The 21739-nt window shown below is 39.0% G+C and overlaps 7 protein-coding genes across 7 annotated transcripts; 5 read left to right on the top strand and 2 right to left on the bottom strand.

Moving 5' to 3' along the window:
• The first annotated feature begins 402 nt into the window (after positions 1–402).
• On the top strand, positions 403–1543 carry LOC137711941 (glutathione S-transferase U8-like). Its single transcript, XM_068451094.1, has 2 exons — positions 403–711; positions 1085–1543. Exons 1-2 carry the CDS (start codon positions 403–405, stop codon positions 1448–1450), a joined length of 675 nt encoding a protein of 224 aa, XP_068307195.1. The 3' UTR covers positions 1451–1543.
• Positions 1544–9472: 7929 nt separating this feature from the next.
• Positions 9473–10679, top strand: LOC137712791 (glutathione S-transferase U8-like). Its single transcript, XM_068451952.1, has 2 exons — positions 9473–9833; positions 10207–10679. The coding sequence occupies exons 1-2, from the start codon at positions 9525–9527 to the stop codon at positions 10570–10572; spliced, it is 675 nt and encodes a 224-aa protein (XP_068308053.1). The 5' UTR covers positions 9473–9524; the 3' UTR covers positions 10573–10679.
• A 166-nt stretch (positions 10680–10845) lies between these two features.
• On the top strand, positions 10846–12267 carry LOC137712792 (probable glutathione S-transferase). The gene is made up of 2 exons (XM_068451953.1): positions 10846–11583; positions 11753–12267. Exons 1-2 carry the CDS (start codon positions 11275–11277, stop codon positions 12092–12094), a joined length of 651 nt encoding a protein of 216 aa, XP_068308054.1. The 5' UTR covers positions 10846–11274; the 3' UTR covers positions 12095–12267.
• Positions 12215–13572, bottom strand: LOC137712789 (uncharacterized). The gene is made up of 4 exons (XM_068451951.1): positions 13279–13572; positions 12900–13082; positions 12743–12802; positions 12215–12542 (listed from the first exon to the last, which is right to left on the bottom strand). Exons 1-4 carry the CDS (start codon positions 13525–13527, stop codon positions 12255–12257), a joined length of 780 nt encoding a protein of 259 aa, XP_068308052.1. The 5' UTR covers positions 13528–13572; the 3' UTR covers positions 12215–12254.
• A 658-nt stretch (positions 13573–14230) lies between these two features.
• On the top strand, positions 14231–15554 carry LOC137712428 (ATP synthase subunit beta, mitochondrial-like). Its single transcript, XM_068451504.1, has 4 exons — positions 14231–14549; positions 14832–14920; positions 15156–15273; positions 15361–15554. The coding sequence occupies exons 1-4, from the start codon at positions 14231–14233 to the stop codon at positions 15552–15554; spliced, it is 720 nt and encodes a 239-aa protein (XP_068307605.1).
• Positions 15057–16990, top strand: LOC137713791 (ATP synthase subunit beta, mitochondrial-like). The gene is made up of 5 exons (XM_068453143.1): positions 15057–15273; positions 15361–15708; positions 15802–16026; positions 16129–16440; positions 16576–16990. The coding sequence occupies exons 2-5, from the start codon at positions 15583–15585 to the stop codon at positions 16576–16578; spliced, it is 666 nt and encodes a 221-aa protein (XP_068309244.1). The 5' UTR covers positions 15057–15273; positions 15361–15582; the 3' UTR covers positions 16579–16990.
• A 1054-nt stretch (positions 16991–18044) lies between these two features.
• Positions 18045–19980, bottom strand: LOC137713675 (loganic acid O-methyltransferase-like). The gene is made up of 3 exons (XM_068453007.1): positions 19801–19980; positions 18811–19467; positions 18045–18720 (listed from the first exon to the last, which is right to left on the bottom strand). The coding sequence occupies exons 1-3, from the start codon at positions 19897–19899 to the stop codon at positions 18379–18381; spliced, it is 1098 nt and encodes a 365-aa protein (XP_068309108.1). The 5' UTR covers positions 19900–19980; the 3' UTR covers positions 18045–18378.
• Positions 19981–21739: the final 1759 nt, after the last annotated feature.

Here is a 21739-nt window from a genome sequence, read left to right on the forward strand (position 1 = left end):
TTAATGATTAAAATTAATAAGCATTTAGAAGGTAAAAATGAGTTGTGAACAACACTTGCAATCTTTTATTTGTTTCACGTTTAAATGAATAATATGTTGATAAACGATAATATCCAATCGATATTTTGACAAAAATAACTTGAGGGAAAGGAATATCTCCGGAGCCCTCCCACCAAATCCATCAAGTTCGGGGATCTGGACCGTTGAAATTTGATCAAACACCTACAATTATTATAACTATTAAAAGATCATTCTGTTTGTAAGCGTTTGATTTTTCTCTCTCCATTGTCAAAACAATAATATTATATGTGCACATGAAGCCGACGAGTCGAAGAGTGTTTTCCTCTCTCTCTATAAAAAAAAGTTGCTAAGGCACAACTTTGCAAGGTGTGGAGGTAGAAGATGGGGGTCGTGAAGCTGTTTGCAACAGAAGGAAGCCCTTTCTGTGCTAGGATTCAGTGGGCATTGAAGCTCAAGGGTGTGGAGTATGAGTTCATATTAGAAGATTTAGCAAACAAGAGTCCCCTGCTCCTCAAGTACAACCCCATCTACAAGAAGGTGCCGGTGCTCGTGCACGGTGACAACGTCGTCGTCGAGTCACTTGTGATCCTCGAGTACATCGAGGATACATGGAAGGAGCACCCGTTGCTGCCTCGTGACCCATATGACCGAGCCACAACTCGTTTTTGGGCTAAATTCAACGATGAAAAGGTACCCCTTTTTTGCAACACATGTATGCAAGTGACACAACTATGCTTTTTGTGCGCGGCTAGTGAATTTAACACTCCGTTAACATATTCAATTTTGAGTGTAGACGGTCTATGTTTGGAGAAACTTTTCATTGTGACGAGTACACAAGTGGTACACCACATGTTTTAATTGAAGTTGTGAGAAATTTTATTTTTTAAGTTATTAATTTTTTAGCACACATATCTTATCGTTTGTATAGTAACACGTGATGTACCATCCCGTATACTGGTCATACCGAAAAATTTGTCGTGTGTTTGATCCTATATGGTAGAGAGAGAATCTCTTAAGCTTTCCGGGCTTGAAACTAATTTTCTTGTACATGCTCATGTTCCAGCTTGCGCTTCAAGTGTGGACAGCTTGCACGGGAGAAGGCGAAGCGCAGGAGAAGGCGAAAGAGTCTGCATTAGAGTCACTAGCACTTGTTGAGAAGCAAATCGAAGGGAAGAAGTTTTTCGGCGGCGAACAAATAGGGTATCTAGATGTAGTATTGGGATGGATGCCTCACTGGATAAGTGCTATTGAAGAAGCTGGAGGCAACAAGATACCTGAAGCAGAGATGTTTCCGGCTCTCCACCAATGGGGTCAGAATTTCATCCACACTCCACTCATTGAAGAATGCATTCCGGCTAAAGAAGAATTGGTCCCCTACCTCCGATTTATGATCGGTTACATCCGTTCCTCATCCGCCAACAAACCATGATTTCGCACTCCATCGCTTCACTTCCGAATCTGATTACTGTTTGATTGAGTCTTGTTGTCGTCTATGTATTTGCTACAATAAATGAAATAATGAAGAGAAGAGCATTTCAGTTAACGTTATCGCGTGACAGGACAACTATTATGTACTAAATCGAAACAGTCATTACATTGCAGCACCACATTGTATTGAAAACTTTAAACCACTTCAAAAAAATCACCGATTCGTTAGTTGCTCATTTGGGAGCTTAGAAAGTGAAAAACCATTCTCATATTATGGGTCACAACAACAATTTCCTTTTTTTCTTACAACATAAGTATATGCAATATTGTGTTAAAGAACTCCATTTCAAAGGCGATGAAGTATTCAACGTCTACACCAAAACCAATTGCAACCCATTTATATAGCGTAAAGTTAGAAAGAAAAAAAAATTAAACTTGAAGCTATAATGTCCCAGGACTTTGCCCTCACACGTAAAAACATTCATATTCCTTCCAAAAAGGGGAAGTTATTTTCAGATTCAGAGCTCAATTTTCTCAGCAAACAAACAAGTCATAAAACCAATTCCACACACACACACACACACAAACACGAAAAATTCACAACCCAGAAACTCGAAAGACTACACAAAGCAAAAGAAATTCTCAAAAAATTGACAAAAATTCCACGACTGATAGGGCTTTTACCTTCGTATCGATGGCTTGTTGGAAAACTAGGAGTATATAATATTAACAAGTTTCCTAGATTACTAACAGATGTTAACATGATACCTGATGCAGCCATTGCCGAACAAGAAAAGGATATCTTCTACTCGTTGAAAGACTCAATGTTCTTAAGGTGATAGAACCCAATAACGCAGAACTTTTCTTTACGAGCAGGGAGTCCTTATATAGATTAACATTCACCAACTTCCCTCTATCATGGAGAGTTGGTTTTTGTCAGTTAACAGCAGTTTCATCAAATAAGTGGGATGGTAGTTATCTCCACAATTGATATCCATATTCCCTTAATAATAGGAAGCAGTTTTTTCCACGTTTACAACTTACGTCAAACTGTATTGTTACCAAATACATTTCGTTCTTCACTAAATGATAGTTCAGTCCAATTAAGTTTCTAACATTCTCCCACTTGGACGTAAACTAATCATTTCATCGAAATGTTATCACAATTACAATATTGACTCCTTAGTGATCACATCCAGTTACACGTAACTTGCTTCCCCACATCTACCAGTATTAGTTCAAATGTCGAACTCTAGAAAACCATGTGCAGCTCTCATTGGCACATGCACTCTAAAATCACTGTCATTTGAGTCTAATCTGTATGATGTCAAACTTTCAATGAACTTCACATTCATTTTTCTATGAATCAATTCAATCAACTTTATGGATCATCTTTGGATAATCACAGTTCCTTTACTGAATTGAAAATCATATACCACTTTGTGTTATATAAGCTATATAACTCAGAATAATCATAAAGATTCAGCACATGCATATTTATTACTGCAACTCAGTCTTAAACCATCACTTCTTAATTGTAATGGCATACTGATAATCATGCAAATACATATAAATAAGCATTCAAACATGCAATTCGTAAAAGAGTTTCTTACTCCCACATTTCAGCAGATTCCAGAGATTCGTGCACACCCATCTTCATGACATGTTCTTTGAATACTCCCACTGCTAAGGGTTTTGTCAATGGATCAGCTATCATAGAATTTGTGTCAATATGCTCGATCACAACCTCACCCTTTCTCACATGTTCTTTGACTGACAAATATTTGATGTCCATCAGTCTTGTAGCTTCTGACTTCTTATTATTTTTAGAAAAGAAAACAGCTGCCTTATTGTCACAATACAACACCAGTGGCCTTGAAATTGAATCCACAATTCCCATGAATTTGATCAAATTCTTCAGCCACAATCCCCTCTTTGTAGCTTCAAAACAAGCTATAAATTCAGCTTCCATAGTTGATGTAGCCAAGGCCTTTTGTTTTACACTTCTCCACGATACTGCAGCTCCAGCTAGGAAATACAAATATCCACTGGTTGATCTTCTATCATCTGTACAACCCGCAAAATCCGCATCAGTGTAGCCAAATAGTTCCAAGTTCTCCACTTTCTTATATACCAGCATGAATGACTTAGTCCTCTGCAAGTATCTTAATACTTTCTTCGCTGCAACCCAGTGTTGTTCACCTGGATTAGATTGATACCTTCCCAACACACTTATGGCAAAAGCCAAATCCGGTCTCGTACAAACCTGTGCATACATTAAACTCCCAACTAATGATGCATAAGGTTTGTTAATCATGCTTTGTTTTTCTAAGTCATTTCTCGGGCACTGAGACTTATTCAATCTATCACCCTTCCCCATTGGCACTTCTCCATTTGAACAGGTTTGCATATTGAACCGATGCAATACCTTCTCTATATATGATCTTTGTGAGAGTCCTAGCAAACCCTTTGATCTGTCTCTAATTATCTCAATCCCCAACACATATGACGCATTTCCCATATCTTTCATCTCAAAGGTATTGGACAACAATTTCTTAGTTTCATGTAAGAGGTTGATATCATTGCTAGCTAATAAGATATCATCCACATACAAAACAAGAAATATGAATTTCGAACTACATACCTTGAGATATATGCAATCATCTATTTTATTCTCATTGAAGCCAAGAGACGTGATTTTCTCATCAAATTTCATATACCATTGCCTGGAAGCTTGTTTCAAACCATATATTGACTTTCTCAACTTGCATACCATATTTTCTTCTCCTTGCTTAATGAAACTAGCTGGTTGTTCCATGAAGATTTCTTCCTCCAAATCACCATTCAAGAAGGCTGTCTTTACATCCATCTGATGAAGCTCCAGGTCATAATGAGCCACCAGTGCAAGAATTACCCGAAGTGAGTCCTTTGTTGAAACTGGTGAAAAAGTTTCTGTATAATCCACCCCTTCAGTTTGTGTGTAACCCTTTGCCACCAACCTCGCCTTATGTCTTTCAACCTTTCCACGTGAGTCTTTCTTTGTTTTAAAAACCCATTTATTTCCTATTGGTTTAATATTGGCTGGTGCAGGAACTAAAATCCATACGTGATTTGTTTGCATGGATCTCAATTCTTCATGCATTGCTTCCAACCATTTATCAGATTGCGAGCTGTCCATCGCTTCTTGGTAAGTGGCCGGATCATCAGACACACCCTCATTCATTTCAACCTCATGATAATACACCACATAGTCATCAGGGATGGCTGACCTTCTGACTCTTGGTGGTAATACCCTTCTATCATTTATCACCCCTTGCATTGAAGAACTCATTGGTACCTGAGATGAAGAAGCTACATTTATTGGACCAACATAAGAATTTAGTGGCACACCATTTGTATTTGTTTCGATTATTTCATCTTGATAATTAAAATCTTCAAGTTGAAAATCCAGTGTGGGAGGTTGCTGCAACTCCATTGAACCTTCAAAATTTTGATCTTCACGAACACTTATTTGCTCTTCAAAGTCAAAGGATGGCAATGGCTGTGAACTGCTCGATACTTCCCCATTCTCAATAAACTTGGCACTATTGGATTCAAAAATTCTGTTCGAAAGGTTTGGTGCATAGAATCTGTAGCCTTTAGATTTATCAGGAAACCCTACAAAATGACAAGAAATGGTTCTAGGATCCAATTTCTTCTCATTAGGATTATACATCCTTGCCTCTGCACTGCAGCCCCATATATGTAGATGATTCAAACTCGGCTTCCTACCAGTCCACATCTCGAAAGGAGTCTTGCAAACTGATTTACTAGGAACACGGTTTAAAATATAGTTTGCCATTTTTAAAGCTTCTCCCCACAAGTGTTGTGGAAGTGTTGAACAACTCATCATACTTCTCACCATATCCATCAGTGTCCTATTCCTTCTCTCAGCCACACCATTTTGTTGTGGTGTGCCTGGAGTAGTGTACTGAGCCTGAATCCCACACTCTTCCAAATATTGCGCCAAAGGTCCTTTGGATTGACCCTTCTCTGTGTACCTGCCATAGTATTCCCCTCCTCTATCTGACCTTAGGATCTTTATGGACATTTCTTGTTGTTTTTCAACTTCGGTTTTGAACACTTTAAAGCAATTTAATACAGAAGACTTATCTGAGATTAAATAGAGATATGAAAATCTCAAAAAATCATCCGTAAAAGTCACAAAATACACATTTCCACAAAGTGTTTTGGTTGGAAAAGGTCCACAAACGTCTGAATGAATAATCTCCAACAACTTTAGACTTCTAGTTGAAGTTTTCTTCTTAGAAATTATTAATTTTCCCTTAAAACACTCAATACAATTTGATAAGTCAAAGAAGTCTAAAGTCGGTAGGATATTATCCTTGACCAAGCGATCCATTCTAGTTTTCGAAATGTGTCCCAATCTTCTATGCCAAAGCATAGAAGATTTTTCATTTAAAAACATTCTTTTACTCGAACCCATTGAATCAACATTAAGGCAAGCAAAATCATTCACCACTGAACACAACAATTGCCAAAGATCATTGACTAGAAAACAAACTCCAAGAACATCTTTTGGATTATTTTTCAAGTAAATTCTGATACTCTCATTGTCTCCATTGAAAGCCAAACCAGATTTTACAAGTTTTGAAACAGAAACTAAATTCCTTCTAAGTGAAGGTACGTAGAGTACATCAACTAATTCTAAAATAAAACCACTAGATAATTCCAGCTTAAGGTTGCCTACTGCTTCCACAGCCACTTTATTGCCATTACCAACGAAAACTTGAAAAACTTCACTTCTTGTAGTTGTGACTCCTCTTGTGAAACCCTGCAAAGAATTGGTGATATGAACCGAACACCCAGTGTCAAACCACCAAGTATTTGGAGGGACTTCAACAAGATTAGTTTCAAAACAAACAAAAATTTTAACAAAAATACCTTTCTTAATTTTCCAGTTCTTGAGTTTCTCACAATTCTTCCTTATGTGTCCAGTGTTTTTGCAAAAATAGCACCTTATGTTGTCCATAATTTCCTTATGATCCTTCGGTCCCTTAGAGGAAGAAGCAGCTATAACAGTTCCTAGAGAAGAGTCTAGTTTAGAAGCCTTACCAGAATGAAACATTGGCCTCTTCCCTTTGTTGGTGTGCACGAAGTTCACAGCACCAAAGTTGGTGTTTCTTTTGAGCCTGCCTTCCTCCTGAGCACATATGGAAATTAGTTCATCCAGTGACCATTTTTCCTTCTGTGTGTTGTAAGTGATCTTCAGTTGATCAAAGGATTGAGGTAGGGAAGTCAATGCCATATGAACAACAAAAGCATCATCAACCGGGACCTCTAAGTCCTTCAATTTTGCTGCAGTGTCAACAAGCTTCAGTATGTGCTCCCTTACACTTTTGCCTTCATCAAACTTCAAACTGGTTAGCGTCGTCATCAATTCACCCATCTCGGCTTTCTCGGACTCTTTGAACTTTGCTCCAATTGAATCCAGAAAATCCTTAGCTTTCTCACAAGCAGGTATCCCACCTCTCACAGTCTCACTCATAGTTCTTCTCATCACCATGAGCGACATCCTGTTGGCTTTCTGCCACTTTTCATGTTTCAAACGTTGCTCAACAGTCGAAGTGTCAGTCAGCGATGCAGGTTCATCCTCTCTCAGTGCTAAATCGAGATCCATCAGGCCCAGCAAAATCTCAATGTCTTGTTTCCACCTTTTGAAGTTTCCTCCATTGAGCGGCTCGATCGATGAAAGGCTAAGTGCAGATGATGTTGCTGATGCAACCAAATAAAACATTAAATACAATTTTAATTTCATGCATCACTTACACATGTTTATATATTCCCTTTTGGTCAGAAATATAAACACTCCTTAAAAGTCATCATGTACATTCTGACCACTTCAATCATCTTTTATCACAAATATATCAAGTCTTTGGACAAGATAATTACAAGATTATACAAGGAATGATTCATTCAAACCTTATGCATTTTATATATTCTTTCCTTTGGAAAAGAGTATGAACATGCAATGAATCTTTATACCCTTATTTGCCAGAATATACATCCAGATCATTCACTTTGGTGAATTCAAAATATTATGGTAAGTGCTGCATGACATTAAAAGAACTTTTGGGACAAAACACCCTCATGCATTTTATTGAAAGTATCGGTGTTGTCATATGTTGTCGGATGAAATAATGGAAAACATGGATGCATTGAAAGTATCGGTGCTGTCATGTGCTTTTCGATTCGGAAAACACCCTCATGCATTTTATTGAAATAATGGATGCATTGAAATAATGGAAAACATGAAATAATGGAAAACACCCTCATGCATTTTATTGAAAGCATATGTTGTCGGATGAAATAATGGAAAACATGGGTGCTGTCATGTGCTTTTCGATTCGGTGCTGTCTTGTGCTTTGAATCAACACGTCATAATTAAAAATAAAAATTCACATGCTTGAAAACATATGCAGTTCGACACGTACATTCGAATCTAGGATATGTTAATTTGGCTCTGATACCAAATGTTGGAAAACTAGGAGTATATAATATTAACAAGTTTCCTAGATTACTAACAGATGTTAACATGATACCTGATGCAGCCATTGCCGAACAAGAAAAGGATATCTTCTACTCGTTGAAAGACTCAATGTTCTTAAGGTGATAGAACCCAATAACGCAGAACTTTTCTTTACGAGCAGGGAGTCCTTATATAGATTAACATTCACCAACTTCCCTCTATCATGGAGAGTTGGTTTTTGTCAGTTAACAGCAGTTTCATCAAATAAGTGGGATGGTAGTTATCTCCACAATTGATATCCATATTCCCTTAATAATAGGAAGCAGTTTTTTCCACGTTTACAACTTACGTCAAACTGTATTGTTACCAAATACATTTCGTTCTTCACTAAATGATAGTTCAGTCCAATTAAGTTTCTAACATGGCTTTGTAGACGACTCCATAGGTACCTTCACCAAGAACCTCGCGCTTCAGATACCTATCCGCCACTTTCTTCGTCAGATCGACCTCTGCCATTGTCGCTCTCCGACTTATCACCTCACTGAAATTTTTGTTCAATTTACGTTTTTCAAGTGAGGTTTATTGGTGAATCTTCCATTCAAAATTTGGAATTTTCCGCGAAAATCATTTTCTCGGGAAAATTATTTAGGGTTTTAAAAATTTGCGCAGACGAGAAAGCCGTTGAAGCCCAAAGAGAGAGATAGAGAGACGGAGAGCGTGTAGAAGCAACGCCAATTTAACTTTTTATTTTTATTTTTTTTAATTCTGCTTTTAATTGGAGTGGTTCACTTTTTAATTTTGAAGATTATTTGGGGGTGTTTTAGACTTTTGACTCACTCTATTTTACAATTTGGTCTTGGGCCGAGGGAAGTCCACGATTATATCCAAACCTCTTTGGGCCACTGATATGTAGCCCATTAGACCCGACTACCCGCTCGACGTGCCCGTATGTGCGTAAGCGATGATGTCATGACGGAATGATTGATACTTTTATATTGCTCTCGGTAACCTGTTTTGTATTTGGTCGACTTAGGGCTGCTCACTCCTAGGAGCTTTAATATATGTTAGGTAATGTTGTTCTATTTTTTTATTTCTGAAATGCTTTTTAAATTTTTGGTTGCTGAATTGAATAAATTAAAGAAGATTAATGATTAAAATTAACAAGCATTTAGAAGGTAAAAATGAGTAGTAAACAACACTTGCAATCTTTTATTTGTTTCACGTTTAAATGAATAATATGTTGATAAACGATAATATCCAGTTGATATTTTGACAAAAATAACTTGAGGGAAAGGGATATCTCCGGAGCCCTTCCACCAAATCCATCAAGTTCGGGGATCTGGACCGTTGAAATTTGATCAAACACCTACAATTATTATAACTATTAAAATATCATTCTGTTTGCAAGCGTTTGATTTTTCTCTCTCCATTGTCAAAACAATAATATTATATGTGCACATGAAGCTGACGAGTCAAAGAGTGTTTTCCTCTCTCTCTATAAAAAAAAGTTGCTAAGGCACAACTTTGCAAGGTGTGGAGGTAGAAGATGGGGGTCGTGAAGCTGTTTGCAACAGAAGGAAGCCTTTTCTGTGCTAGGATTCAGTGGGCATTGAAGCTCAAGGGTGTGGAGTATGAGTTCATATTAGAAGATTTAGCAAACAAGAGTCCCCTGCTCCTCAAGTACAACCCCATCTACAAGAAGGTGCCGGTGCTCGTGCACGGTGACAACGTCGTCCTCGAGTCACTTGTGATCCTCGAGTACATCGAGGATACATGGAAGGAGCACCCGTTGCTGCCTCGTGACCCATATGACCGAGCCACAGCTCGTTTTTGGGCTAAATTCAACGATGAAAAGGTACCCCTTTTTTGCAACACATGTATGCAAGTGACACAACCATGCTTTTTGTGCACGGCTAGTGAATTTAACACTCCGTTAACATATTCAGTTTTGAGTGTAGACGGTCTATGTTTGGAGAAATTTTTCATTGTGACGAGTACACAAGTGGTACACCACATGTTTTAATAGAAGTTGTGAGAAATTTTATTTTTTAAGTTATTAATTTTTTAACATACATATCTTATCGTTTGTATGGTAACACGTGGTGTACCATCCCGTATACTGATCATACCCAAAAATCTGTCGTGTGTTTGATCCTATATGGTAGAGAGAGAATCTCTTAAGCTTTCCGGGCTTGAAACTAATTTTCTTGTACATGCTCATGTTCCAGCTTGTGCTTCAAGTGTGGACAGCTTGCACGGGAGAAGGCGAAGCGCGGGAGAAGGCGAAAGAGTCTGCATTAGAGTCACTAGCGCTTGTTGAGAAGCAGATCGAAGGGAAGAAGTTTTTCGGCGGCGAACAAATAGGGTATCTAGATGTAGTATTGGGATGGATGCCTCACTGGATAAGTGCTATTGAAGAAGCCGGAGGCAACAAGATACCTGAAGCAGAGATGTTTCCGGCTCTCCACCAATGGGGTCAGAATTTCATCCACACTCCACTCATTGAAGAATGCATTCCGGCTAAAGAAGCATTGGTCCCCTACCTCCGATTTATGATCGGTTACATCCGTTCCTCATCCGCCAACAAACCATGATTTCGCACTCCATCTCTTCACTTCCGAATCTGATTACTGTTTGATTGAGTCTTGTTGTCGTCTGTGTATTTGCTACAATAAATGAAATAACGAAGAGAAGAGCATTTCAGTTAACGTTATCGCGTGACAAGACAACTATTATGTACTAAATCGAAACAGTCATTACATTGCAGCACCACATTGTATTGAAACCACTCCGAATTTCTGATATGGAGGGAACAATTTAGATGATCTTCCAAACTCGCTGCTCGGTTCTTAGGCAAGTTTAATAAACCGCACAGAGCAGGTACAAAATGCATATCATAGCAAAATTGCTATTCAAGAAGAAGCTGATAGTGATGCAAATTAGTACAAGAAGCTGTAAACAACTAACCTTACATCGAAACTTAGCGCAATCGTGCACGTGCGCTTAATTTTCTTCGACACGAGCCTCACATACATCACTACATTTCTAGAAGAGGGTTCAATTGGTCATGATGTAAGAAACAAATTCTATCCTTAGTTTGAAAGTTCAACACATTAGGTGAGATTAAAGTTCATCCAAGACTAAACAATACTTTTGAATAATAAACAAGAGAGTTGACTGACTTACAACTTTCTCTGCAAGAAATGTGACGCTTTGCAAAATCCCGCCTCTATAAAGCTCAGACCAATGCTTCAAGAGATTGAAAACTTTCGATTTCAGAATTTGCAGACTTCAAAATGGGAGATGTTAAGGTGATCGGAGCCTCTCTGAGTCTTTTTTGCTGCAGAATTGAATGGGCGCTGAAGCACAAGGGGATAGCGTACGAGTACATTGAAGAAGATTTGAGAAACAAGAGTCACCTGCTCCTTCGGTATAATCCTGTCCATAAGAAAGTCCCCGTTCTTGTGCACGGCGAAAAACCAGTTGCAGAGTCCCTTGTCATCCTTGAGTACATAGATGAAACATGGAGAGAGAACCCACTGTTGCCAGAAGATCCATTTGAAAAAGCAATGGTGCGATTTTGGGCAAAGTATGTTGACGAGACGGTAAACAAACAACATTCACACTGCACTCTCTCTCTCTCTCTCTCTCTCTCTCTCTCTCTCTATATATATATATATATATATATATATATATGAATGCTTGTACATGTAATTATACATACATATATTGAAAAGAGAAGCTAACGAGCTTTTCAAACACTACGCAATGCAGTGTGTGATCAGTGCATGGACTGCTAGCCGTACAAAGGGGCGTGAACAAGAGAAATCCTTGGAGGCAGCACGAGAATCACTCGAAGTTCTGAACAAGCTCATCAAAGGCAAGAAATTCTTCGGAGGAGAAATCATTGGTTTCCTCGACTTAGTGGTGGGTACTTTACCTAACTGGCTCAAGTTCTTAGAAGAATCTGAAGGCATAAAGCTGTTTGACACAAAGGAGTTGCCATTTCTTCATGAATGGGCACAGAGATTCACTGAAATTCCAATAATCAAAGGAAGTATTCCAACGGCAGAAGATCTAATCAATTACAACCGGGATCACAAGAAAGCCGAATGATGCCAAAGAAGAAACACCTAAAATAAAATGGTCCCAGATTCGGCTTAAAATAATGTAAACAAAGCATCACATAGCCTTGATATTTCCTGATATATGTATGTGTATGTATAATATGATCCGTAAAACTGAATCCAACATCTGTATTTGACTGAAATAGAAATTAAGTTATAACACGGCGACAACGGCACCAGAAAGCAGTCCCCCCACTTTTGCCTCTGCCAACTGCTAGTTCTTCATCAATGTAAAACCATATAAAGAATGGATCCTTCGTGCTAGGCTCTCTGTCGTCTTTCTGGCCTAGACCGATCTCTAAGGTTTTCAAAGGTCCAATTTTTATCCGGATGGATTCAAAGACGAAGGCTAGTATTCTCTTCTTCCAGGAAAATCTTCCTTCAAATGTTAAGCATCCAAATGGCCCAAAATACACTCCGTTCTCAATTCTCTTTCCCTGATAACCCCGACAGACATTTGTTAGTCTCAAAAGTTGAAATGCAACTAGGAAAATGCTGCTCATGCCTACGTTTTCCGATAATTATCAACGATGAGAGCTTCTAAGAGCTCCCATTTAGTTTTGAACAACAATAATATCCAGGCAACTCACTACAAAATTTAGGCACCAGTGATCGAAACACAGATAAAAAGACTTACAGCAGTATCAAATCGCTGAACTGCGGTAATAGGGAAGTAGCGACCGCCCTTCAATTCCTTCTGCAAATACAACAAAAACCAAATAATGCTCTCATTTCTCAGATTAAAGGTGAAAAATTGAACATGGTTATGGAAAAGGTGAAAGCTTTATACTAACCCCAGCAGTAAATATGAGCATCCATGTTCTCCCTGGGGATTCTGTTCCACCAAGCGTATTAAGAAACCCAGAAGGGTCGAGCTTTCCCTTCTCAATGACCGATAGAGCTGACAGAACCTCCTCCTTCGCAACCCGCCTTGTTTTTGCGGCCTTCTTCAGCAATTTCACACTCTCCTCCACTTCCTTAACCAAACAATAACACCATAACTTAATCAAATTATCAAAATATAACTTCTTTCACTAGTATGTGATTCCCCAAGAAGTGCTTCTTCAATCAAGAAGCACTTTTAAAGTTTAATTTTCTACTAGATGCAATCCAACAAAAACGCTTTTAGCTAATTTTTGCAACTGAAGGAGAAAACAATGAGAAAAGGCATACTTTGGTGAGCTGCGGCGGTTCCTGGACAAGCATAGGTACGGCGGTGGCGCTTTGTTCGCCGCCGTCAACGGTTGCTCTGGTTCTAGTGGTGGGAAATTTGAGGATGGGATTGCGATGTGTAGGGTTGGATTGAGGTGGGATTTGGAGGGGGAGATTTGAGGGTCTGAGAAATGATTGAGAAGAATTGAGAGGCATAATCAAGGAGGAGGAGATTGCTGTGACTGTGTGTGAGGCCATTGCTGCTGTCATTCTCTATGCGCCTGTGGGCTACCATGCAACTCCTTCCTCCTCTTTTGGGTCTTGTTGATCCATTCATTTACTTTTTATATTTTAAATCAATTATTTAAAAAATAATAATAATTATATTTAAATTTTAAAAATGAAAAATTGCATGAATGACACGTAGACATTTCACTTTTGTGACTACAATTAGTGATGTTTCTATTTAGAGTAATGATAAAAGAGAGTACATTTTAGAAACTAAATGATATGAAAGTTAATAATTGATTTATTACTTAAGCGTTGATAAATGTGCTTATTTTTATTGGTGATATATTATTTAGTTTTCAAATTTACTCTTCAACAAAATTGTGGACGCAAATTAAATATATGTGGCATATTGTAAAAAAATGTAAAATGAACACCAAAATTCCAGGTGAGGAGTGACGTTGAAATCCACATATTTCTCACTCTCACTCTTTCACGAGAAATTTTTAGTTATGACGGGAACACAAGTGATACACCATGTGTTTTAATAGAAGTTATGAGAAATTTTATTTTATTTTTTAAGTTATTAATTTTTAACATACATATCCCACCTTTTGTCCTCCTCCGCCCAACCACACCACCACAGGTGGCGATCACCCAATGAGCGACGCTCCCGCCAGCTGACCCTTCACAAAAACAAAAGAAAACAACCTTCATTTCCGATCAAAATTACCAAAACACCACAATGTCCTCCTCCTGCAAGCTCTTCTCCACTGTCCTCCGCACCGCTCTCCGCCGCACCGCCTCCGCCACCAGACCCGCAACCCCCAGATCCCCCCTCACGCGGCCCGCGGGGTACCTCCTCTCGCGCGCCGCCCACTACTCGACGTCATCGGCCGCAGCAGCCACTGCGCCTCCCAAAGCCGCTACGACGTCGTTGAGTGGAAAAATCACAGATGATTTCACCGGAAAGGGCTCCGTCGGCAAGGTCTGTCAGGTGATCGGAGCCGTCGTCGATGTTAGGTTCGACGTGGGGTTGCCACCGATCGTCACGTCTCTCGGAGGTTCTGGATAACTCGATCCGATTGGTGCTCGAGGTGGCTCAGCACCTTGGTGAGAACATGGTGAGAACCATTGCCATGGACGGAACCAAGGGCTCGTTAGAGGTCAGTGAGTCCTCAACACTGGCTCTCCCATCACTGTAAGATCCTATTTTCTGGCTTTCTGTTTCTCAAAATTCAATCTTTTTTCGTGTTTAAGAATTTATTTTGCATTTGGATCATTTGTCAATATTATTAAGTTAATAACTGTTGTAAATCAGTGTTGTTTTGTTTTTGATTCATCAGAGACCGATCATTTTCTTCCCATCCATAGAGAAGCTCCGGCTTTCTTTGAACAGGCAACTGAGCAGCAGATTCTTGTCACTGGAATTAAGGTAAGTCCGCGGTGTACTAAGTAAATATTAGGTATATAGATACTAAGGGAGAAAAAAAGGTTGAAAATTCAAGCTAAATGGTGGTGATGCATACACTCGGATTGCCAAACTCTGGGAAGGTTTTCGGTGTCTCTTTTTGTTTGTCATGATTTTTAGTATGCTCTTTGTTTTCTGCATATTAAGTGATCTCGGCATCAACAGAAACAAATAACATATGTGTCTAATCTTTATCAAGGTTGTTGATCTTCTTGCCCCTTACCAAAGAGGAGGAAAGATTGGGCTCTTTGGGGGTGCTGGTGTCAGAAAGACTCTGCTTATCATGGAACTCATCAACAATGTTACCAAGGCTCATGGTTGGTTCCATTTAGATGCTTTTTGGTTATCCTCTTTGTTGAATAATGATCTCTTGGGTTATAAAATGTTTCATCCTCCTTCTGCAGGTGGTTTCTCGGTGTTTGCTGGCTTGGGAGAACGCACAAGAGAGGGTAATGATTTGTACAGAGAAATGATGGAAAGTGGTGTCATTAAGCTTGGAGATCAGCAGGTTAACTTAGTGCAACATGACATACTAACTTGCCATATTTTCCTCAACATTGTGTTATTCTCAATTCCATTCCCTTGTACTCCAGAGTGAGAGTAAATGTGCTCTTGTCTACGGACAAATGAACGAACCTCCTGGTGCCCGTGCTCGTGTTGGGCTCACAGGGCTCACTGTGGCTGAGCACTTCCGAGATGCTGAAGGACAAGATGTGCTTCTATTCATTGGTAACATATTCCGCTTTACTCAAGTAAGCTCTCTCTGCACTCACACACGCATTTCAGTTGATATATTTTCAACTTCTTCTGACCAAAGACTGCCCTTTTCTTTATCTTCTCTCCAGGTTAACTCAGAAGTGTCTGCCTTGCTTGGTCGTATCCCATCTGCTGTCGGTTACCAACCCACCTTAGCTACTGATCTTGGAGGCCTTCAAGAGCGTATTACTACAACCAAGAAGGGTTCCATTACTTCTGTTCAAGCTATTTATGTGCCTGCTGATGACTTGACAGATCCGTCCCCTGCAACCACTTTTGCCCATCTTGATGCCACCACCGTGCTGTCACAACAAGTATGTAGTCTTCTATTTTCAATTTAATTATGAAGCAGGAATAACTATCTGCTTTTTCTTCTGCTCCTATGTTCTTAGATCTAACAACTGGTACATGGTTAGATATCTGAGCTTGGCATCTATCCTGCGGTGGATCCCTTAGATTCTACATCTCGCATGTTGTCCCCTCATATTTTAGGAGAAGATCACTACAACACTGCTCGTGGTGTTCAGAAAGTTCTTCAAAATTATAAGAACTTGCAAGATATTATTGCTATTTTGGGAATGGATGAGCTCAGTGAAGACGACAAATTGACTGTTGGTCGTGCCCGTAAGATTCAACGTTTCTTGAGCCAGCCTTTCCATGTAGCAGAAGTCTTCACGGAAGCTCCTGGAAAATGTGTTGAGTTGAAAGAGAGCATTACCAGCTTCCAGGTGATGAACATTTTCCATATTTCCTTTTTGTCATGGTCCTGAATTAGTCATCACTTTGATTTTTCCAGAATCGATTCCTTTATGTGCTAGCCCTACAACTCCCTAACGTTGTGTTGCGGGATTGTATTTCTACAGTGAGTTCTGGATGGGAAATATGGCGACCTTCCTGAGCAATCGTTTTACATGGTTGGCGGAATTGAAGAAGTCATTGCCAAGGCAGAGAAGATTGCTAAGGATTCAGGTGCGTAGTCACCCATATTAAGTTGGCTCTTCTCTATAGGGCTATATTACCAAAGAGCTAAAAACGTTGGCATTGGAAAATCTCAGGAACTTAAAAACTTTTCCTTTCGGAGGTATAGGTTTATAATTCCGGGAAATATATTTGGTAGGTTAAGGGTTGTATTGGGAAGAGAATTGAGGAAGGGGCATATTCTGTTAGGTCCCTTTCCTTTGTGCAGTAAGGTATGCACTTGCAATGTATTTATGTATCTATGTATAATCATTTGAGTTCACACCAAAGGTTTTCTTCGTCCTGTGTCGGTCCACAGCTTCAGCTGCTTCGAGGGTTTCTTTCTCGAAAGGATGAAGGTCGATCCTTCATCCTCGGCTCTCAACAAAGTAGGTAAGTTACCACCTTTACTCATTGAGCTGGTTTGTATTCAGCTCTGAAATTCTGTTTGGCTGGTAAGAAAATGTGGGAAAAGTACATTCTTTATTCACGATCTTCCTTATTCAAGCTACAAATTAAAATTCTTTCAGAGAAGCTTCAAATGTTCAAACCACAAACACGCTAACAGATTTCTTTGTTGTTACTCGGTCGCTGATTTGCGTTTGAGTACAACAAACACGCTAACAGATTTCTTTGATTCGAGGACGGAAGAGGATTCCGCGAGTTCAATTAGTCACCAGCTTAAAATAACAAGACAAATACCTTTAAGACTTGTTTGGGATCGCCTCTCTAAAAAGCACTTGCGCTTGTAAGCTATAATACTTTTATAATAAGCACGTTAAAATATTTATTACAAATCTAAGTACTTCCTAGAAAAGCACTTGGAAGTGCTTTCTGAAGCGCCTGATAGATGTTTCTCTAAAAAACGGGACTCGATTATATGAATCCTAGACCCTCTGTAGCTTCGCCGCTGTCCCTAATTAGAGTCGACCATATGAATCCTAGGACGCCATTGGGCTCGGTTTTGTACTAAGAACACAATCAAAACTAACTCAAGAAAAAGCCTTACCTCTTGAGAACAGAAAATACCAAACAGGCTCTGAATCACCCTTTAATTTTAGTAAGGAAACAACAATTTTAGACTGTTGGATTACAGCAGTCAGATCTTATTTAATATGTAATAAGTTCTTATAAACTAGTAAAGATTAACTTTTAAGTATATAAGAACCTGGTAAGTAGAGTTGTTTGCATAGCTGTTGGGGCAGTCTCCGCCGTTCAGCGGATAGGCTTCGACGGAGTTACTGGTTTCCTCCTCGGCTGCAGCCATCTCTCAATTTCTCTCTTTAGGAGTGTGCTCTCTCTCTCTCTCTCTCTCGGTGTTTTCTTGGAGGAGGAGGGGGATTTTATATTGGTATATTTGTATTGCAGTCCAACAGTACTACTTGACACCAATCAAAGACAAAGTAAAACCAATTAAGAAATACTGTAGAAGTGCAACTGAAAAAGACCAAGATGGTGTACGTCATATTGGCTGTATTCCAAATCAATAACACGCTTTCATGTGCGAAAGTAATGTACATGACATTACCTTATTTGGTTCAGTACGTTTTTGCTAAAGCATCAGTTTTGTTCGAAAAACATGAAGTACATAGGGATGTTAAAGGAAAAACACATAACAAGAATAATAAGTAACTAGCTCGATCGATCGAGTAGGACAAGATCAAGTATGTGACACATGAAGTGATTACCAATTTTACATGTCACTCAAATCAAATTTCCAGGCGTTTAAGCACAACAAGAAAGTTGATCGCCTTCCCAGACTGAAAGATCGATGGTTGCTCTTCGAGTCTCTTGCGATACAAGTCATAGAGCTCGTCTAAGATACTGTCTCCAAATTGTTGCTTCACAAGTGCCTCCGTGGCAGCTCTGACATGAGATGCAAATACCTGGCTACTTTTAGTAACAATGTCAAGTGCCGAGACACGAGGTAAGTTTTCAATTCTCTGTGTGCTAAAACAACCATTTTTCTCCACAGCAGCTTCGAGTTCTTGGGGAGACATGTAATACAGAGGTAGATTAAAAGAATCTACTTTTTCTTCCTGAACTACTCCCTGCATAAAGGAAAAACACATAGCAGTCATTTCGTCGGATACTTTGCGGTGTTCTATAATTAAACTTAGAGCAGGGGGTCATTTTCTTACCTTCATAGCCAGGTCCACGAGGCAAGACCCGAGAAGTTGATGAGCCTGGTTTACCAAAGAAAGCGAATGAGGGGTACCATTCGGGCGTCCTGGAATGATGAGCACCATCAATCCTCCATTCGCAATCTCTTGTGCCCTGGCATGCAGGAAGCATTCCATGTCCTCAGCATGTTGAGCTTCGTAAGCCCTTAGGACTTCATCAGTGGAATTTGAATAAACGATTTGTCCTTTGTTCCACGCACGGCTGTTTCTGTCCACTACCTCTTTCGGCACTCTAGAAAGCCATTGAAGGGCACAAGAAGAGTGAAAAAAGTGAATGGAAGCATTAGGAAATACACGAACGTAGAAAGAACCGGGTACGCCTGCAGCATAGTATCGCCTGCTCGGAGGGAGGGATTGGAAGAGCGTGTTAAAATCGTTTAGAGTGTGATCATTAAAGAAAACATGAAATTCCGGGATATGCGAATTCAAGCCTTGGCCTTGATACTTGAATTCTACAGCTTCAAGTATGTTTTGAACCGCAACAAACGTATTTGGCCCGACAGAACAACCCAAATCTGCAATGCGAAAGGTGTTCGAAGAAGGTAGCATCTCGACGTCAAGATTTTCTGCAATTGCCCTGCTTACAAGTTGTTGGGCAGCATCCACTACTCCTCTCTGAAAAAGGAAAGATTGTGCATGTTCTTTTGATTAGTACAGAAGATCCAACACCTTGAATTTCATTTGCTTACAGTAATATGTAACTCAAATTCAGACACTTTCTGAGTGTCAGTCCAATAATTCTTGGAAGGTAGATTTATTCTGAAGAACACAACTAAAAACTACAGCAACAACAAAACTTTATTCCATTTATTCCATTTATTCCACTAGGTGGGATCGGATGTATCAACTTTAGAGTTGGCAGTGATGGATTACAGCAGTCAGATCTTATTTAAATATGTAACAAATTCTTATAAACTAGTAAAGCTTAAGTTTTAAGCATATAAGAACCTGGTAAGCAGAGTTTTTAGCATAGCTGTTGGGGCCGTCTCCACCTTTCATCGGATATGCTTCGGCGGACATACTGGTTTCCTCCTTAGCTGCAGCCATATCTCAGTTTCTCTCTTTAGGAGTGTGAGTAGTTGTAAGTCATTTATAGTATCAGGAGTAGACCTGCTGACTGAAGGCGGCTCACTCCTCTCTCTCTCACGCGAAATTTTTCACTATGACCGGAATACAAAAGGTAACCAAGTGTTTGCTTGCTTAGTGTTGTTGGAGAACAATTCAGAAATAAACAAAAAATAACAGAACTTGAAATTCTAATATTTTATTAACCAAAAATACTTGATGTGCAGAATGAAATTATACAATAAATACAGAAACTAATATAAGAATATCAATGATACTAACTTGATCACAGAAAGGTAGAGGCTAGCGTAAAAGCTATGTCCTTTGAACAGTATTTTCATCCCACTCTTGTGTTTGTGGTTCTACAACGTCTGCTCAACCAGGATTCAACTACCTAATTCTACAACCCACACTGGATTCTAGAATTCTAGCGAATTTGCTTTGTGTGCTTACTCTCTGGAAATTTCGTATGGAAGAAAAAGAGGAAGAAAAGATAATCTCATTTGGATACTATGATTGCAAATATATAGGTTGTTTCACATGCTTTCAAATACATGTTCAGTGTATTTGAAAGTAAACAACTCTTTCTAATAGCTGTGTCTTTTAATCAAAACGTTTTTTAATTAATAAATTAATTAAAAAACTTAATCCGAAAATTAAAATTAATGAATCTGATTAATTTTAAATTCCAAATGGCCCAAGGCCCTTGTCTTGATTAATTAATATTAATTGTATTTAGGCTATATTATATTCAAGCCTAATCCACACAACCATAAAGCCCAAGCCTTCAATCCATTTCCAAATGGTCCAAGTTCTAATTACTAAGAAGAAGGAATAAGCCTACATAAAGGCTAGTGAAAAAAATATTGTTGCTCAATGTGGAACAAGAGGGTCTCAAACTCCTACAAATGTTTGCTGACCGAAGGCTGTTGAATTGTAATCTTGTCTTGACCCAAGACAAGTAAACCAGCCCAAAGCCAATACGTGCAAATGCTAGAAATTGGAGCAAGTTACGTCGGGTAGTAGTAGCTGGAAAATTCCAGCAATATAAGTCTGGTTAGCCACCTAAAACATTTAAGCTAAAGAAAGATCTAGAAGCTGCAAATTATGTGGTCTTTGTTGCAATGCCCAAATCGGTGAACACCACCTACAGACAGGTGTGTGCTATTATGAAATCAGAAGAAGTGAGAGCAAGTAGTGAGAAGTAAGAAGAGTAAGTAGAAGAAGCATCCATAGCTTTTAAGAGTGCAAGCAAATTGCGAGTGTTTTCTTGTATTAGTTTGTCGTGAGAATAAAAAATCTTTGCGTAATGGTTTGAGTGTTCCTTTTTCTCTTACCTATTAATTTTCGCTACGTTGCATTATTTTTGTGAGATAATCATCTCTAAAATAATGATGTCTCTTTGAGCTTCAACAAAAGCGGCTCACTGGTGTACATAGTGTTTGGTGCTTGCATTAGTCAATAGTCAATAGTCAATGAGTGGAAAGAAGATTTAGTTAATAATGCAGTTCACACAAATCTGATCAATTGAATTTAGAAAAAAACTTTGGAAGTTATGATTACGACTGATGTTAAAATATCAATCAGTTGTCGACAATCATAAAATTGAAGTATCGATCATATTCGTAACAAGTGTTGTTGAACTGCATTGTACAGAAATTCGTTACGACATCTATCATAAAGGATTCCTCCCAAGTCCTTCCCCCAACATCACAGAACTTACAACAAAATAAGAAAGAAAAAAAATGTTGAAAAACAATTATTTTCAACTTGTGTAGGATATGACTAGTATTTGCAACCATTCCAAGTCCAACTGATTAGA

The sequence above is a fragment of the Pyrus communis genome, chromosome 13 (assembly GCF_963583255.1).
Source record: "Pyrus communis chromosome 13, drPyrComm1.1, whole genome shotgun sequence".
Lineage (NCBI taxonomy): Eukaryota > Viridiplantae > Streptophyta > Magnoliopsida > Rosales > Rosaceae > Pyrus > Pyrus communis.

Excerpts from the sequence above, each read along its gene's own strand:
- LOC137711941 (XM_068451094.1), top strand. The coding sequence starts at position 403 with ATGGGGGTCGTGAAGCTGTTTGCAACAGAAGGAAGCCCTTTCTGTGCT. Across the intron at positions 712-1,084 it reads CTAAATTCAACGATGAAAAG|CTTGCGCTTCAAGTGTGGAC; the intron begins GTACCCCTTTTT and ends CTCATGTTCCAG.
- LOC137712791 (XM_068451952.1), top strand. The coding sequence starts at position 9,525 with ATGGGGGTCGTGAAGCTGTTTGCAACAGAAGGAAGCCTTTTCTGTGCT. Across the intron at positions 9,834-10,206 it reads CTAAATTCAACGATGAAAAG|CTTGTGCTTCAAGTGTGGAC; the intron begins GTACCCCTTTTT and ends CTCATGTTCCAG.
- LOC137712792 (XM_068451953.1), top strand. The coding sequence starts at position 11,275 with ATGGGAGATGTTAAGGTGATCGGAGCCTCTCTGAGTCTTTTTTGCTGC. Across the intron at positions 11,584-11,752 it reads CAAAGTATGTTGACGAGACG|TGTGTGATCAGTGCATGGAC; the intron begins GTAAACAAACAA and ends TACGCAATGCAG.
- LOC137712789 (XM_068451951.1), bottom strand. The coding sequence starts at position 13,527 with ATGACAGCAGCAATGGCCTCACACACAGTCACAGCAATCTCCTCCTCC. Across the intron at positions 12,803-12,899 it reads TGCTCATATTTACTGCTGGG|AAGGAATTGAAGGGCGGTCG; the intron begins GTTAGTATAAAG and ends TTGTATTTGCAG. Across the intron at positions 12,543-12,742 it reads TTCAGCGATTTGATACTGCT|GGAAAGAGAATTGAGAACGG; the intron begins GTAAGTCTTTTT and ends CGGGGTTATCAG.
- LOC137712428 (XM_068451504.1), top strand. The coding sequence starts at position 14,231 with ATGTCCTCCTCCTGCAAGCTCTTCTCCACTGTCCTCCGCACCGCTCTC. Across the intron at positions 14,550-14,831 it reads GATCGTCACGTCTCTCGGAG|AGACCGATCATTTTCTTCCC; the intron begins GTTCTGGATAAC and ends TTGATTCATCAG. Across the intron at positions 15,274-15,360 it reads CAATGTTACCAAGGCTCATG|GTGGTTTCTCGGTGTTTGCT; the intron begins GTTGGTTCCATT and ends CTCCTTCTGCAG.
- LOC137713791 (XM_068453143.1), top strand. The coding sequence starts at position 15,583 with ATGAACGAACCTCCTGGTGCCCGTGCTCGTGTTGGGCTCACAGGGCTC. Across the intron at positions 15,709-15,801 it reads ACATATTCCGCTTTACTCAA|GTTAACTCAGAAGTGTCTGC; the intron begins GTAAGCTCTCTC and ends TCTTCTCTCCAG. Across the intron at positions 16,027-16,128 it reads CCACCGTGCTGTCACAACAA|ATATCTGAGCTTGGCATCTA; the intron begins GTATGTAGTCTT and ends GTACATGGTTAG.
- LOC137713675 (XM_068453007.1), bottom strand. The coding sequence starts at position 19,899 with ATGGCTGCAGCTAAGGAGGAAACCAGTATGTCCGCCGAAGCATATCCG. Across the intron at positions 19,468-19,800 it reads CTAAAAACTCTGCTTACCAG|AGAGGAGTAGTGGATGCTGC; the intron begins GTTCTTATATGC and ends TTCCTTTTTCAG. Across the intron at positions 18,721-18,810 it reads TCGTGGACCTGGCTATGAAG|GGAGTAGTTCAGGAAGAAAA; the intron begins GTAAGAAAATGA and ends TCCTTTATGCAG.